The sequence below is a fragment of the Calidris pugnax genome, unplaced genomic scaffold (assembly GCF_001431845.1).
Source record: "Calidris pugnax isolate Ruff unplaced genomic scaffold, ASM143184v1 scaffold181, whole genome shotgun sequence".
In the NCBI taxonomy this organism is placed as follows: Eukaryota; Metazoa; Chordata; class Aves; order Charadriiformes; family Scolopacidae; genus Calidris; species Calidris pugnax.
Genome location: NW_015090976.1, coordinates 787,494 through 805,785, shown reverse-complemented (window position 1 = coordinate 805,785; position 18,292 = coordinate 787,494). Strand labels below are relative to the sequence as shown.

The 18,292-nt window shown below is 41.3% G+C and overlaps 1 protein-coding gene across 1 annotated transcript in view; it reads right to left on the bottom strand.

Moving 5' to 3' along the window:
• Positions 1-18,292, bottom strand: part of ADAM22 (ADAM metallopeptidase domain 22) — a 141,111-nt gene that overhangs the window by 23,616 nt on the left and 99,203 nt on the right. The window contains exons 13-25 of the mRNA XM_014952947.1: positions 17,365-17,416; positions 15,656-15,755; positions 11,406-11,477; positions 10,679-10,771; positions 7,926-8,006; positions 7,639-7,689; positions 7,292-7,355; positions 6,639-6,744; positions 5,446-5,562; positions 3,842-4,010; positions 2,746-2,854; positions 1,696-1,786; positions 671-688 (exon numbers count right to left, since the gene is read on the bottom strand). Of these exons, the coding sequence (XP_014808433.1) occupies positions 671-688; positions 1,696-1,786; positions 2,746-2,854; positions 3,842-4,010; positions 5,446-5,562; positions 6,639-6,744; positions 7,292-7,355; positions 7,639-7,689; positions 7,926-8,006; positions 10,679-10,771; positions 11,406-11,477; positions 15,656-15,755; positions 17,365-17,416 (1,123 nt within the window). The remainder of the gene's footprint in view (positions 1-670; positions 689-1,695; positions 1,787-2,745; positions 2,855-3,841; positions 4,011-5,445; positions 5,563-6,638; positions 6,745-7,291; positions 7,356-7,638; positions 7,690-7,925; positions 8,007-10,678; positions 10,772-11,405; positions 11,478-15,655; positions 15,756-17,364; positions 17,417-18,292) is intronic.

The following is an 18,292-nucleotide window of genomic DNA, read 5'->3' as shown; positions in this document are numbered from 1 at the left end:
GATTCAGGCAGAAAACAGGGGAATTCAAGAAACCCTCTTATCTGTGGGGGACTGGGAGAGGAAGGAGCTAACTCCTTCCCAGAAGACCCATCTGCCAGGCAGATGACTGATCCAAGGGAGGTGGTCTTCCAGGAGCCAAACCCAACTCACTAGGAACTGCTTGGGTTTTGGCCACAAGCTTGAACTGGTGAAAGCTCAGCCCTGTGCTGAGGAGTTTTGCTTCAAACCAATCGAGCAGGATGGTGGGAAAGAACGGGCTCTTTATTCACTCAGCAATTTAACTGCATTGTATTTTTAACTGCCAAGAAATTCCAGGAATGAATTTGTCTCAAAAGGCTCCTGAACATTATGTTAATATTAATTCGGCTCTCAGTCTCCCAAGAGCACTTTCTTCTCTAATAGCAGATTTTCTGTCTCTCTTATTGGAAATATTCTCCTGTTTTCCTAAACAAAATAGGCTATCTCAGAAGGAAATATTATTTTTGCTGGAGTCCAGTGATATCAGGTTTTCAAGCAAAGCATTTATAGAATAAATACCAATTTCAAATATTCTTTAAAATACAGTAATTCATCACTATAGCATTTTATAGCATGTAAATAAATGAGCAAGAGAGAAGAAAAGCTATTTTCAGAGCTTTCTAAGATACATTCCATTACTTTTATCACATACCTCTGTCTTCTGTAGTTTCTTTCCACACAAGGGGAAGAGAAAGGAAGAAAAAGGAATGTTATCAGTAGGCAGGTATACATGGCCAAATAAGAAAAAAAATGTAAGGAGAAAAGCAATGTATGCAGAATTAAATTTTTGCTCAAAATACTTCTACAGAAAACACTTCTGAAATAAACATATTTATAAACATACTAAATCAGAATAAACAAAGAAAATATATTCATGTTGATGGCTAAAGTCAGCGCAGAACTGGAGGTGCAGTTCACGATGAGTTTAAGTCTATTCTACTATCCTAATGTTAATCCCTTTTTCCAAATGCACACCACCCACCTGCGGAGGAAGGGCTGCAAGACCCAGGCTCACCCCAACACAGGTGACAAAGTAAGCACCTGGAATCCTTTTTTTTAATACATGTAAAAAATCTGAACCCCTCTCTTTTTAGAAGAAATTCACGAAAGGAGAAAAACTGAAAAAGATCAGTCAGGCTAAAATAATCCACTTTGCCTGGACCAGTGACAGCTCTACACTAGGAAAGAACTTGCATCTTAGTTCCAAATATAGATCTCTCTCTTACTGGAAAATGTGCCTGAATTAATTTCAGGTTAAGCTGACTGAATATAAGCCTCTGATAAAGAAGCCTATGATTAAATGCTTTACTGACTGAAGGCTGATCTTGCTCTATTTATGTTGTCATTAGGAAAGATTTATAATTTAATCAGGCTGTATTCTTGTATTTCCTTTGTCAGATACAGTAAAATCATAATCTGATCATCTACCAAAAAAAAAAAAAGAAAAGAAACAGCTAAATAATAAGTAAATTTCACCCTTGGATCAAGCTCTCCGAAAGCACATACACATGTACAAATTGCTTGAAAAATGCTAATACTATAAAAATATCACTGTATAAATATAATCCAATTTGGATTTTTTAGATTATGTTTGAACTGTTCTTTTCATAACATAATCAGCTATTAGAGGAAATAAACATATTTTTAAACTGTATTAAGAAAACACAATTTACTTACTTGTAACCCCAACCAGTTATTCCTAAAACGAGAGCCAACACTAAAATGGTGCCAGCAATAGCCCCTATTATTATATTTGTGCTAACAACACCTGGAAACACAAGAAAGGGGAAAAATATACAGGGTTTTAGGAGAAAAAAATATACAAAAGCAGTAAATGTACTGTCTTTCAAAAACCTGCTTGGATAACTTGCACTAGACTGATTAATTGTAACCAGTGATACGATCTTGAAGTACAGCACGGACATAAAAAGACTGTTTGTAAATCAAGCTTTGACCTCTGTGTCCACTTCCTTAACTGAACACTTGCTACAGGGGAAAGTTGTGCCATGTTTGCCAATATAAGGTTATCGATATTGAAGTATTGTAGCTTACACCCTTATAGGCTGCCTGGCAAACACCTGCTTGCATTGGAATAAAAGCGACTATTTGTTTGGTTTTGCTCAAATCCCTTCCACAGCTGAATAAACTAATCAAAAGAGATATTCTGGAAGATGGTAAAACTGTCCTCCCACAAGGATTTGCAACGAAAAACACTTACACCATGGTTTTACCACAGTATATTTTTCTCTTGTACGGAAGCATAAAGATGAATTAAAACTTTCACTCAAAAAAATGTAAAAGCCTAAAATTTGGATGCCAACATTCCGCATGCTGGCCATGTAATAAAAAATTGACTCAACAAATAAAACCCAATCACGTAAGCAACATCACCTTTCCGTCGAGACACGAAAAGCCCCAGTAACTCTTCTTTGCTTGTCCCAATCTATCAATACACTTACTAAGGCCACCCCAGTGATGGGGACAAGCGAGGCACAACAGCCACGCCAGTCCCCAGAGGGGCACATCCAGCCCCTGGTGAGACCTCACAGACACCCAGTGAGGTGTCCCTGTGTCCCTGTGTCCCCCCAGCTTCTGCTGGGGGAACAAGGCTCCTCACCCTGCTCGTGTCGTACGCTAACTCAAGGAGTAGGAGACCTAGTTTTGCCTCATGAAACCTTCCTCAAATCCAAGCTTTTCCAGCTACTGGTAAAAATTGCAACAACATACCTTTATTGATGGCATCTTTATCAAAAAACATATCGTCTTTGATGCGAGAACTGCAGTCATCTCCTCCCCAGAATCGGTCACAGACACACTTTATTTCATTGCTACAAACCTGCAGCCAGAAGTGTAGCTCAGAATAAAATCGTGAAATTAATCTGTTCCCCTAATTAATACATACAGTATAGGTACAGTCATCTATCACTGATTTTGACTGCCTGTAAAATTGTGTAAAACATTTAATATACATTAATTTTAAATTGATATATTAGGTATAAATGTATTAAATCTATTACTATGCCTTATATATAAATATATGTAGTATGTATTAGGCACAATTATATATTTTAACGTAATATATATTTAATAGAGCCATTTATAATTGCTTTGGGAGACTGAACTTCAGTGATTTTATTTTTTCAAAATATGAAGCGGTTAATTCCGGATTAAAAAAAAACAAGTTTTAACGCAGTGTAAAAAACAAAAGATGTTGAGAGAGATCAACTCCTTTGATCTCAGCTCAGCCAGAGGGACCTGGACACACTTTCAAACTGTGTGAAGGACCAGGGGACTCAGCCAGGGCCACAGCAAAGCCACACGCCCTGCACCAAGCGGAGGAGCTGCCACCAGCCAGGAGCCAGCTCACTGCCCTCCTCACTACAGCAAAGGGACTCTCAGTGAACAAAATCAAGAACCTCATGAACCTTCTTGGCTGTTGACACAATCAAGAGGGAATTGAAAAGAGCATCTGGAAGAACAGAGACCTAAGTTTCTCAGTTCATAAAACCTTTCTGTTCTCCAGTGCGTTGCCTGAGGAAATATCAATCAAGTTAGCAGAAGTGATCGAAAAGAACTGAATGATTGAATGAAAATTTTTGTAGAAGTAATACATACTTACTATGACTCATTTTTTAAGATACCTTGAGTGCTATGGGTTATGTTTACTTATGTGCCTCTCCTCCCTTTCCTTTTCAAAAGCTTCTCCAGTATAAAGACTTCTAGAGTCATGCTGCTGGCTTTCTGAAAGGTCTAGCTACTACACTACACAACACCAGCTACTCAATAACAACAGAAAAAAGGATTAAAGAGTACAAGAACATACACCGTGTCCTGAACAAATTTGAGTGTCTGTGGTGCCTGGGCAGGTACTGAAGTTGAAGGCCTCTGTGGGGAGGCAGCGATGCTCAAGGCACACCATGTTCGGCCCACATGGCGTCCCATTCTCCACATAGCCCAGGTCTGTGTCCTCATCGAGCTTCACATGGCCACCACTGCAAGAAATCCAAAAGCATTCCAGAGACTCATGCCATCATCAGATTCAGATTAGGCAGAAAAGGACCTGGGGGTGTTGGTGGACTGTTGGCTGAACAGGAGCCAGCAGTGTGCCCAGGTGGCCAAGAAGGCCAACGGCATCCTGGCCTGTGTCAGGAACAGCGTGGGGAGTAGGACTCGGGAGGTGATGGTCCCCCTGTACTGGGCACTGGTGAGGCCCCACCTCGAGGGCTGGGTCCAGTTTTGGGCCCCTCACCACAAGAAAAAAAGACATTGAGGGGCTGGAGTGGGTCCAGAGAAGGGCAACGAACCTGGTGAGGGGTCTGGAGAGTAAGTCTCCTGAGGAGAGGCTGAGGGAGCTGGGGGGGTTCAGCCTGGAGAAAAGGAGGCTGAGGGGAGACCTTCTGGCTCTCTCCAACTCCCTGAAAGGAGGGGGTAGCCAGGGGGGGTCGGTCTCTTCTCCCAAGTCACCGGCCATGGGACAAGAGGGAACGGCCTCAAGCTGCACCAGGGGAGGTTCAGATTGGAGATTAGGGAAAAATTTTACACAGAAAGGGTTATGAAGCCTTGGAATGGGCTGCCCAGGGAGGTGGTGGAGGCACCATCCCTGGAGGGATTGACAGAGAGCGTAGAGACATGGGTTAGTGATGTGGCGGGGGAGGGGGGTTGTATGGGTTTCTTTTGGTTTTTTATCAGTTAGGGGGATGGGTGGACTAGATGATCTTAAAGGTCCCTGCCAACCTAGACAATTCTATGATTCTATGATTCTTGATGGGACTGAGAAGCTGTTGAGAAACTGGGCTCTGGGCTGCTGCCTTCATTTCTGGCTGCGTTATACAATGCCCAGGACCAGGAAAGAGCAAGGAAATGCTGGCCATAACGTGAAACAAACCAAAACACAGTATATCTACATCAATCAAATGTAATGGTGAAAACTAAGATCATTTTTCCTGTGTAAGAGCTGGAGTTAGATAAAACACTGAGTTTACTTTTGAAGGACTTTAGTGCATCTTACAACTGCGTGAAGTGAGGAGAACACACCAGGTCTGTAACTGGGATTCAGCTAACATATGGCAATGTATTAAGCTGCCGGTTAGCTTTGGCAGTGCAGGCGTATGTCTAAGTATTTTGAGTACATTAAGTACTTTGCAAACATTAAAGAATGTAAAATCAAGAGGCCAGAGAAGAGCATTATGTCTCTACAGGGAAAATTAACTACTACACAGAGGGGACCGCAAAGCAGCTGCACTCCCACCCTCCCCCAGTCAGTTTCCTGAAGCTTAACAAAGATTGAGCTGGAATAATGGTTATGTGTTAATAGGGAAAAAAAGTATTAATGGAAACAGTTGTTCTCCACTTAGGAATGAGAAAGCTGCTTTTCTACGCGAGATGGATATTGACTGTCTCTGTTCTGTTTTCAGGATTTCCAATTACCTGCAATTGTAAACTTTTCCAAACTGCAAGACTGATGATGTGATTTCACCATCAAGTTCTCCAAGTCTGGGCACATTGGATATATTGGAGCACAGGAGGTATCCACAAAGCACATCCCTGCATGGAGAGAATAAACAGATACTCACAGAAAAGAAAATTCAGTGAAAATGGATGATCAAAAAAATGTGGCTTTCTTCACTTGCTTTGTAACATATTTGTTATTCCTTACTTTTCTCCCACTGACAGTAACTCCCATAAATAATGTCTTATTTCCTAAGAAAATTATTCTCCTTGGAGCTTAGACTGGGAAAAGGGTCTATTTTATGATGTATTATCAGAAATGCTCTGAGTAATAGCAATCACCGAGCTGTCAAGAACAAATCACATCAGAGTGATTTAATATCTTAGTAAGATACAGTAACTGGCCCAGGGAGGAGAAGCAGGAGATACTGGCTTCAAACAAACTCTCATATGACACATACGTAAGGGAACTAGAGACACCAAGTTGAATTCAGCTGTTGAAGAGAGTTTACAACTCGTGTGCAGAGACTCGTGCACTCTCTGTCCTCTCTCGTATTACTGAGTATTTTTTACTCATGAATTTGTAATTGGACAAAAGTAAGGTTATCAAATCTGCACCAAAAGGTAGAAAAGAACATTATTTCACTTGTAGGCAGGACTAAAATTTTACAGAAGGGAGAACTCATCTGAAAAACTAGGGTGCAGTTTGATCAGGACCGGAGAAAGGTTCACAAATAGGCAGAAATAATCAACTGCTTAAATAGAGAATGTGAAACATTGGTTTAGGCAGCATTTGCAGGAAAAGATGTGGAAAGTTACAATATGATGAAAACTGAACAGAACTTAGCAATGCACTGGCACAGAGAGCATAAAAGGTGAACCCCACACTGAGATGTGAGACCAACAGGCTGCTCTCCTCTGCACTGCTAAGCCTCACCAAGAGTACCAGGACCACTTTTGGTCCAAGTGCTCCCAAAGCTCAGCTCTCTTGTCAGAGATCATCGCCTCTTGACACTCTGCTCCCTCCAGAATTTCCTGCACTAAGATCTGCAGATGGTCAGGAGAAGTCTGATCCATACAGAGGCTTTTTGAGCCTCTTCATGCTAGCTAAAGAACTGGACCAGGAACAAAAAAAAAACCCTCATACAAGTTTTCTAAATGGATCAACTTACTGTTTATTGCACTGTATCCAAGAGTCCTTATCTCTTCCACAGTTCCCCTTCTCAGTCCCTTCAATATTCAGCTTCTCATAGCAGTACCTGTCAGCAGCTGTCACTTCTGAAAACAGAAACAAATCTCTTCTAAGATGATGAAGACTTTGAAGAGCCAGGTCCTGGGAAACGGGGATGCATGATCCAAGCAAGCAGAGCTTCCTGCTCTGTGAACCGCAGCACCACGGTCTGCAGGTGGCCTGTGAAACTCTGCACAGTTTCTCAATGAAAAGTTTTACGTTGGCACCACAAGACTGTTTTAAAACTTTGTTCAGATTGACCAGGGTTTACTGATCCAAAATGCCTCCAGAAGCCACTGAAATAAATCAATAAATATGAGTAAAGGTTCCCTAGGTGGTTATTAATGAGAACTTAACCCTAAGACTTCAGAATAATCACCAGTAACTTAACCAACACTAGGCAAAGAGCTGAAAAACTGAAAAAGAAAAACTCGGGGTTTGGGGGGGGGAGGGGGATGTGGGAAGAGGGCAGGGACATACAGTCCAAGCTGTTTTTAATGGTTCTAAGTATCTCTTCCATAATTTCAATTAGCCAAGATAATCTTTCAAGCCATGTGAATGACAGCAAACTTTGAAACAATCACATTCACTCACTTTCACCCCAGACATATTTACACTGTCGGTCCCTGGTTTTACATCTTCCTCCAAAACAAATACCCTAGAAAGAAAGAAACGATACAGAAAAAGTTTAGAATAACTTGATTTTCCAAAATATGTAGTTATTTAATATACCTATTTGTCACATGCTTTCTACTGAGGCAATCAATATGTGATTCTACTTTCTCTTCATTTAAATGCTTAGCTCCAAAATTTGACTAGCACCCAAAACTCAGGGATGTCAGCAGAACTGTCCCCGGTGACTTCCAGATCTCAAACCAAAATCTATAAAATACAATCTATAAAAGCAGAAAGAATGTAAAACAAATTGACGTGCTAATTACCTGCTTGTTATCACATGAATATCCATCCATTTTATGAATATTGGGAGAACACTATAGAAAGAGAAAATAATTAATAGATCATAGATCAGATAAGCATGGGAGCAAAGCACACAACAAATGTCATATGGAAAATTATTTCAGTATTATGCTTGTTTTTTAGCATCAGCAGGTTTAATACAATTTTTATACACCTTACTATACAAAACAAGTAACATTCATAGTGATCAAGAGTCGAGAGACTACAGGTGCTTTTTTTTCATCTCCTGGAGAGAAGATATAAAACTCACTTGACTGGAATTTCCTGTGCAGTTCTCTGCAATATCACAATCATTCACTGCTTCTCGGCACAGAACTCCTTTAGGCTCAAACTGAAAAAAAAAAGACAGAAAATTAGTGTCTTGATTTCTCCAGATCTTGCCTTAAATGCAATGCTTTATAAGCATGCAGGGGCTTGCAGCACCATCTACACCAGGTCATTGTGCCTTTTTGTGACTATTTTACTCTTCTTTAATAAACAGGGAGAGTGATCCTGATTTCCTTGCTAGGGATGAAGAGCACTGCAGAGCTCTGGGTATAAATACTATGGTTATTACAATGCACCATTGTAGAACAGAAACTATTAATAAATGTACTGAATTCTGTACAGTTTGACGCCACTTTCTAAGTGACCAGATATTTAACAATAAAAAATGTATCAGTGACCTAACTAGGCATTTTGGTTAAAGACTTCTGTGCTAACTCTCAAGACCTGTAAAAGCAGGAAGACATCCCATTAGTGGCAATTGTTAGTGCGGACCCCTTATTTTCCCTGAAAGCTTTCTGAAGTTTGTGACACCCAGTTCATTTGCAGCCCTGTGATTTTTATTTTTATTTTCTGGATCTGCATGCACATTCAGGGTTTTTTTGGGGGACAACTGCTAATTCCACAGCTGGTGTGAACGGGCACGCAGCAGAGGAAAAGCCAGACTCTGGCACATTCTCAGCCTTCAGCTTATCTTTTTCCTACCAGGCTCTGGAAAAATGCAGACAGACAGGAATACTGTCAGAGTATGGGATGCTGGGATTTACACTCACCATGCTTTGTTCGCAATCCTTCCTCCATTCCTGCTTTCAGGCAGGGTATTACAGGGGAAGGCAACCCCAAGTTTGGGAACTGTCTTTTGAATTGTCCTGATTAACACCTCCTAGGGACGTGTGTTTTGCAAATTTTGCCTTTCTCTTCATTGGCTCACCCTCACCACTCTATATGTAGATAAACCCTTGTTTTGTTTGCAAAAATAATGTAGGTACACAGAAGCTTAATTTTTTTTCTGATAGTCTTTAATATGGTGCCTATGTGACTTGGATACTTGAACAAAATTCACCCACACTGGCAATCTGCTTATTTTTTTAAATTACATTAAAAAACAGGGATGTGCTTAGGGAAATGTGATCTGTTCCAGCATAATCTGTGTTTTTTCTTTTTTTAACATTAGGATGAGCAAAGATAAGAATGTGGTCCACAGTTATGACTAATGTTCCTCCTAAGGAAATGAAACCCTCAAACGCCCGCAGATAATGCCCAAGATAAAAATACCGCACATAGCGCACTGCAGTTTTAATAGCATTAATAATAATTATCATTATTACTAAATGAGTATAAACAGCTATTTGAAGTTATATTTAGCTGGGCTCGCTTACAGCCAAGATCTGGCTAAACTCCTTTTACTATTTACTGATGTATCAGGAAGAATATCTTATAGTTTACATAAGGCTCGATTCCCTTTACTCAATGTGATTTCAGTCAGTCCAAACATAAGGAGACACAAACAGAGCTAACTGCAACTGAGGTCAGGTGTCTTAGATGAACACTTCTGACCAATTCTGCTAGCTGAGCTGTTTTGGGTTTGTTTTTTTCACTATAGCTTTCTCTCAGGCCTCTCTGATAGGATCTTCCCATTCAGTCTCATGAATCAAACACAGAGGAACACGTAGGGCATTGGGAGCGGCACGCGAGGTCAGGTGTCTTAGATGAACACTTCTGACCAATTCTGCTAGCTGAGCTGTTTTGGGTTTGTTTTTTTCACTATAGCTTTCTCTCAGGCCTCTCTGATAGGATCTTCCCATTCAGTCTCATGAATCAAACACAGAGGAACACGTAGGGCATTGGGAGCGGCACGCGGGTAAGGATGTGCGTGCTCAGACAAGGACATCTAACAAAACCTTGTCCAACTTCAGCCTGTTTCAAACTTGTCTAAAACTGGAAAGCTTTAATTCACCCCTGCATTTGATCACAGTCCCTGCTTCAAGATGCCAGCAGGTCAAGGGAAGTCATTCTCCCCCTCTACTCTGCACTGGTGAGGCCACAACTGGAGTACTGTGTCCAGTTCTGGGCTCCCCAGTTCAAGAGGGACAGGGAACTGCTGGAGAGAGTCCAGCGAAGGGCAACAAAGATGATTCAAGGATTGGAGCATCTCCCTTATGAGGAGAGACTGAGAGAGCTGGGACTCTTTAGTCTGGAGAAGAGAAGGCTGAGGGGAGACCTTATCAACGCCTACAAGTATCTCAAGGGAGGGTTGAAGGAGGAGGGAGCCAGACTCTTTTCAGTGGTTCCCACTGAGAGGACGAGGGGCAACGGGCACAAGTTGGAACATAAGAGGTTCCACTCAAATATGAGGAGAAACTTCTTCACGGGGAGGGTGACAGAGCCCTGGAACAGGCTGCCCAGGGAGGGTGTGGAGTCCCCTTCCTTGGAGATCTTCAAGACCCGCCTGGATGCTCCTGAGTAACATGCTCTAGCTCTAGGCAATCCTGCTTCAGCAGGGGAGTTGGCCTAGATGATCTCTATGGTCCCTTCCAACTCTAGAAATTCAGAGAAATTCAGTGAAATTCAGTGAAAAGACAGACAATAGCCCCAGAGGAACCAGTTTTCAGCCAATTCTAAAAAGCAAGCTTTCAGAAAAATAATCACGAGGTCTGCAAGGAAGCAGAGGTGCTGCGGTGCCTGCAGCCACCTGGATGCATTCCCAGCAGGATGCTGCAGCGAGGTCCCTGCCCTTACCCGGCACTTGCGACAGCAGAGCCCGTTGCTGCACTGGGAGCCCGCCGTCAGGGTGCAGGTGTTGCAGCACTCCCCTCCTTCGCTGGCACACTCCTGAGAACACACAACACACACAGCAGAGGGCATGGGGAAAGCAGGCAGACAGACCCCAAGCTCTTTTATTGCTTCTCAGCTTAGCATACCACCTGAACAGATTTTTAACCTTAAGCACTTGAAGGCAGAAAAGGACATGCCCTGTGGAGCTTGAAGTCGCTGTTTCCTATGCAATATAGGAAATAATTTTTCTAACTTCACAGTGTCAATCATTAAATACTGGCATTTTAACACTGACCAGTCATGTCCCCATCTAGGAAAGTACTTTCTTTAACATCTTTTAAGGCCTGATCCTGCACAAGCAGATATTACTATTATTCTTCAGAATTTACTTAGTGATTATGTAAAAAAGCTGTGCTACATTGTGTTAAACATCGTGGAAAAATGTAAGAAATGACAAATCCTTTGCCACAGGACTTTAACACTGCCTTTCTTCCTCCACTTAATCTCGATGGCAGTGATGGGCAGCACCCACATTGGTGGGTTAAACATGATGGAAAAGGTAAGAAATGACGCATCCTTTGCTCCGGGACTCTAACACTGCCTGCATTCCTCCTCTTAATGTTAATGGCAGTGATGGGCAGCACCATGTCCAGGAGAATCTAGTTGCTAATTTAAAGTACGTAGAACTTACTGCTATTGTCCCACAGTCACACTCTTCTCCATCTTCCACGAAGCCATTGCCACATTCTGGAGGATCCAAAAGCTGCAGGGCAAAATCAGAAATCAGCAGGGAAAAATCTGAAATCAAAGGGCATGTCTCTCCTGAGGGAATCATTGTCATATTTACTCTGTATAACTGCGTTGCCAGCAGGTCCAGAGAGGTGATTCTGCCACTTTACTCTGCTCTGGTGAGACCTCACCTGGAGTATTGTGTGCAGGTCTGGAGCCCTCAATATAAGAAGGACATGGACCTGATGGAGAGGGTCCAGAGGAGGGCCACAAGGATGATCAGGGGGATGGAGCACCTCTGCTACGAGGACAGGCTGAGGGAGCTGGGGTTGTTCAGCCTGGAGAAGAGGAGGCTCCGGGGAGACCTAATAGCGGCCTTCCAGTACCTGAAGGGGCTACAGGAAGGCTGGGGAGAACCTGTTTAGAAAGGCCTGCAGTGACAGGACGAGGGGCAATGGCTTCAAGCTGGAGGGGAACAGATTTAGACTGGAGATGAGGAGAGGGTTCTTCACTGGGAGGGTGGTGGAGCACTGGAACAGGTTGCCCAGGGAGGTGGTTGAGGCCCCATCCCTGGAGATATTCAAGGAGAGGCTCAACGAGGCCCTGGGCAACCTGGTCTAGTTGGGGGTGTCCCTGCTGACTGCGGGGGGGTCGGACTAGATGGCCTTTGGAGGTCCCTTCCAGCCTGGGCAACTCTATAATTCTATGATTCTATTTTTTTAGCTATCACTCCAAAGGCATTAACCAAAACCAACTACCTACAACTGAGGGAGAAGCAGACTAGAAACACCACAAACGAAATGTGCAGAGAATGCTGTGAACGAGTTCAGCCATATTGCCAAGCCACGTAGCACCTTTGGTGCACAACTGCCCTTTTCACAGCAGATGCAGTTTGAGCAAAAGCCACAATCAAAACCAAAAGGTACGACAACAAAAGAAAAAAAAAAACAAAAACATTATTGTCACAGAGTTTGCAAGTGCTGTCATTCTAGAATTCAAATGATAAGAGCTATGTCCCAGGATGAAGCCTGAACAACACCTTCAGAAGGAATAGCCATAAAAAAACTTGTCCTTCAGAAGCGCATAGCTCAGAAATGCAGGGAGAGGCTGGGTTTCCTTGTCTTGTCTTATTTTTGTTGTAGCCATAGGCTTTTTCCTTCCCATTTTCTCTACCACAGCTGGAACTTTCAGTAGTTTTCCATAAGCTTGTGTCACAGGCAGATGAGAAAGTATAGCTAGTGAGGCTTCCCCCCTTTTCTTTCAGCCTCCCCCTCTAAAATTGTCTAAATCTCTCCATTTGCAGTTGTACTTTCCTTTCCCAGGGGCAAGATTCATTCACCAGTTTTTACACAGGACCCATGCCATGCTCTCTTTGAATGGACATTTACACCCTGTTCTTTGCAGTTTAATTGTTTGCAGTTGCCTCAAATTTCTAACGGCAATTCTTCAAAAAGAAAATACTATTTTTTTTCCTTTGGGCATCAGAGAAGCTTTTTTTACATAAATGAGTACGCATATAATTCTGTCACCAAGTCTAAAATTTTGCATAATGGCCTGAGTTCTCCATTTAAACTACGATTGTTCCAGAAACCACTCTGCTGATGAGCCATCTGCACATGGACATGGCTTGTGACACAGTGTGTTTCTCTGGCTGCTGCCTTTTAGCCAGTAGCTCAGAGGACGGAGCATCACCCCACGTACTTCACCGGGCCACAAACTAGCCTGAGGCTTGTGGCACAGGCTGACCTGTTATTATTAGATCCCCCTATTGAAATGGGAATGTGACTGCAGCGTGTGTGTAGAATACAGTATGTAGAATTTAACATTAAATGTAAGCAAGCAATTATCTTTTAGAATGATTAAAGAGTTGCTAAAACTGCTCATTTCCAACATATTTTTCCAGACATCTTAACTTCTTCAGTATCTCTAGGTGTGCACTGCACAATAAAGACAAGTAAATGGCAGCAATAGAGGGTCCTGCCTTAAAACATTGGGCCAATTGGCTGCAGTACGTAGGGACAGCTAAATACGAAATGGAAGAAAAAAACATGAAAAGCAGGTTGGGTAACTTTTCCCCTGAAGTCATATAATTCCTTCATTCATTTGAAAAGAACATACACTCCATCTGCTCCAGCAGTTGCTGATGTAGTTTTCAGGTTCACAGCTGATCTTACAGCAGAGCACTGTTAACACTGCACCGTGTCGCATCAGTTTTCTTTTATCTCATATTTATCGAAAAGCAAAAAGTATGTTTGTGTTTCACCACCCTTGCCAGGAAACACATCAGCCTTGTGAATTAGACAGACATCCATTGACAATAACTTTAAACCAATCCAAACAACACCGCATAAAAGAGTTTAAATCACCCTAAAAAAAAGGTTATAAATCCTTCCAATCTAAATTGAGATGAGAGTAATTGTTTTTTATCAAGTGACAGATGTGGACATGAACATAATCACTAATATAAGCCCAAGTAAGACACATTACACTATTTCAGCAAAGAAATAAAGCCACCATTTTTTCTCTCCACCTTTAATGAGATGGGAAAAAAACAAACTTCTAAAATCCAGTTGCATTTTAAATAATGGGAAATCTTTATAGTGCTTTCTATCCACTTTTAATAACATATCCTTCCATGAAAAGAAGATTTTTGAGAGATAAGCAAACAGCTTTTCCAGATTTGATCTCTCCTCTTCCCTTCTCTAAGATTTATTGACATTCTGTGGTTGTTGGAATGTGGATTTTTTCACAGCTGCTCCAGCAGGAACGTGCATCACTCCAGAACTGACTTTCTCTTTTACATCTGTGGTTACTTCAGCTATCTTTTCTTCATTTGGACTGTCTTTACTTTGCTTGCTGAAAGACAGCCATTAAATATATAACATTAATTATATTTAGAAAAGAGTAAAGAATATTATCCTGATTACTGTACATGTTAACATATACTTCAGTACACAGAGCAGGAATATATGGAAACCCTGCTGGAAATCCTCCAATGTAGATGCACTTCCATCTTGGCTGGAGTTTCTTTAGCCTTGTTTTGTTTTTATCTCCCTTAAATGTCTCAGTTAATCATTTCATACTCTTTCCATACTTCATGTGAATATACCTGTTTAGCAGGCCAAAATTGAGACAAGAGAAGCAAAGAAAAGGTGAATACTATTTCAAGAGATATTCCCCATTTCTCCTGATTTCCAAGAAGACCTTTGATTCTGTACCTTAGAGGCAAATTTGGAGGGGCTGTGTCAGTCATTTAAGTGTGTCCTGGTGCTTTTGTAGCTCTCCTGCTCCCAAGCCTTTAGGGAGGTAACACACCCTGCTAAATGAGGCAAGGTACAGGGGCACTGGGTTTCACCAGCTGGCCCTGTCTGGGTGGCTACCCAGCACAATGCAGGGCTGTGAAGAGCCACGTGTGCTGGCCGGGAAGGAGCTAACACAGGGCTAAGATGATCCCAGCACTTCTTACAAGGCACATGCAGTTCAGGGGACGACAGACCCTGGTGACGGCGATGGGGACCACGTGGGCAGCTCCTGGGGAATGAGGAGTGTAACAGGCACTCAGAAGCCACGGGCTCTCCCAGTGACTGTCCCCTACTCATGGGGGCTTTCTCTCCTGCTCTGTCTCTTCCAGCTTTAGAAAAACCAGTTCCACTTCTCAAACTCCGTTCTGAGAGCCACTGTAAAAGATTTGCCTTCTCCAAACAGGGAGGATATCACAACCGCTTGTAGCTGCTGGTGCCTGCACAGCCGCTGGGCTGCACAGCAGAGGCTCTTCATCTTGGGACAGATGTGAAATAAAAGCAATCTTACTTCAGTTCCCAGAGATTTGTACCAAAAGACATCAGTCCGATGCAAATTAGAATTCAAGCTGTGCAAAAGTTTACCAAGACACTTGAAACCTCAGCAAATAATTTCAGCAACGTACTGTATTTGCGATATTCAAAACAAATTGCATGAGGCATCAAAACCTGCAGGAACTCTGGACATGAAACCACTTCTTAAAATTTATTTAAATATAATCTCCAAACTCCTATGAACTAAAATCAGCTACTGTCACTCATATTTCAACAGAAAATTTAGAACCTAGAGAGAACCAGAAATACCAAAATTAGGGTGTTTTGTTTCTCTAACATTATCCTTATCATTCTTGTTGGTTTCATCTAAATAAGAAATTGAATAGAAACAGTACTCAGTAATAAGGTAATGGCTTACTTTGTTTGGTTTATTGAAGAGGCAGGCTCCACCTCCACTGTTTAAAAATTCATGATATTCTTCAATATCACATTTGGTGAACTTGCTTGGAAGATAATACCTGTAGAGGATAAAGGTAGCAGGATTACTTTTTATAGTGCTTTTTACACTATATTTTCTTTTTTTTGAAATAGAACTATAATGTTATAATTTAGAAAAAGTACAAAACCACACTATTCAAAGCGTCAATTTGCTTGTAATGCTATCTAATTTGTAAATCATTTCAGTAAATGAGAAAGAACTTTCAACAATGACATAGAGCTCGTGGAAATTGAGAGGTCTAAAATATTTAACTAAGTTATTTCATGCCAAATACTTCAAATTTTATTACACAGTGTGTAGGTCTCACAAACACAGCCTGTTGCACTAACTGGCCTCATCTCAGAAATACACTTATTTCTTCCCACACATGCCGCAGGAGACAAAGACTGCTCATTGAGCATTTCCCAAAGTAACTTAAGTGATCTTTATATTTAAGTCCTTAGTCTGCTTCAAGAAGATTTTGGAGTCTCAAGGGCTTTCCTGTATCAGCTCATCACTGGATAAAATACTAAATAATCCCACATTGCCAGGAGTGATGGCCTGAAAACCATAATTGGTCTTTGCCATCTCTCATGTTTATGATTTAGGTCTAAAGACTACAGATAATGTAGGATTCACCATACTTCATTAATAAGCTATGTGAATACAAGCTTTTTTTTTGTGTACCTAGCTGTATTTGGATATAGGTTTGGATTTCAGATAACAAATTTAAAGATCATTAGATAAGGAATCACTTTTACAAGAACCAAGAATGCTTCTCAGATTGGCTTTTTAACATACAAAAAAATCAGTAAATCCTACCTGGTATGTTTTTAGGTAGACAAGGTGAAAAAGGCACACCTTCACATTTCCAAAAAGCTTTCAATTAAATATGCTTTTTTGTTCAAAACTGTTCTGACCACAAAAGCTACTGTGAAAATTCACAGGTCAGTCTGAAATTAATTTTAAAAGCACTGTCTATATCTAAAACTAGACTAAAGTTTAATTCATATACATGACAAAAGACAGGCCTGTATTATGAAGAATTAAGGTCTGAATACACACTTTAGAAAGCATCAAATTTCACCTAGCAGCAAAAATTTGCTGATTCCCTAGTCTTCAGATAAAATCTCTCCAGTGACATCACCTGTGGGTGTAAACATACTCAACCTCCAATTGGAGCAGGTTTTTTAGGATTACCACACAAAATGGGAGGACAGAAAAATGATAGATATAGATGAAAGATTCCAACAGAAACATTGAAAATGAGACATACTTAAGCAATTTGAGAATGGTATTTCAAGAATTAGGATGTGTCATTGTTTGTCCCCACAACTTAACAGCAAACTTGCAGGAGAAAAGAAGCTAAGCATGCTCCTGCTTCTCTGCCATGACCTGGCCGGGCTGTTGAGCCCTGTGCCTTCTGAGTTAAATCAGCAGTCCCCAAAAGTCTTCACAGATTGTCTAATTAACTCATTTGTTCTCACATTTCTTTGAAAGTGTCTTTGCTACATATGTTGTGCAGCTGCTACCTTACTGACACGATTCACAGAAAATATTGTGCTGACCTACAAAAGGCAAATGTTTTCACACCTTACATTTATGTCATTGTACGAAGGACATGACTTTCCTCTCGTGAAATGCCTTACCCCGTGTCTCCCATGATGCATCCAGACCACGTGTCCTCACACTTACACTCACCTGACATTAACAAGGAAAAAAATAAATTACATCTTGAGTCTTGTGAGTACAAAATAATACATTTCTTAATCACAAAACCCACACTGTAGTCAATTCCATTTCATATTTAAATACAAGTTGAAAAGAATAATTTGGCAGTTTGTTGCACACCTTAGTTTAAGTGTATCAGTTTTCACACTAACAAATTTTCTTTCAAAAACTATACATGATTCTACGCAATCCTGAGCTTTGAAAACATGTCTTGCTTTCCTTTTCTTACAATGAAGTTAGGGGAAACTGCAGTGTCAGCCTCCAGCACTTGCCAATCATGAGTCAGCTCTCCTGCCTTCTCCTCTGTCACGGTATCTGATTTCCAAATTTTTAGAGTTAAAAAAAAAATTAATAATTTTAACCCTTCTACTTATTTTTTAGTTCACTTCTACTACTATGCTAATGTGACTGGGGAAATCTGGCACCGCCTTGCCCTGGTCCCAGCCCTCCGCCCTCAGACCCATGACCTGTGTCTACTTCTGTACATATGCCTTGCACATATACTTTTATATTTCTCTTTCTGCGATTGGCCTTACTGCAATACATGAACATCAGTTTATCGAACGAGTCTCTGCCCACCAGTTGCATTCTCCTCCCTCCCCTCCAAATCCGTGTTCTGCCCTTCTGCTCAGCCATCAGAAAGTGAACCGCCACTATTACTTACCGTTTTCACAAGTGGCAGTCACCTTTGTGATTTATTTTTAAGGAAACGGTGACACCAGTGCTGCCAGCAATTATGGGCAAGGGGATAACACAGCATTTAAACAGAGGAAAATTGATGACATGTAAGTCTCTCCTTCTGTTATTACAAGAAAAATTAAAATACTCCAACATTGTTAGAAACAT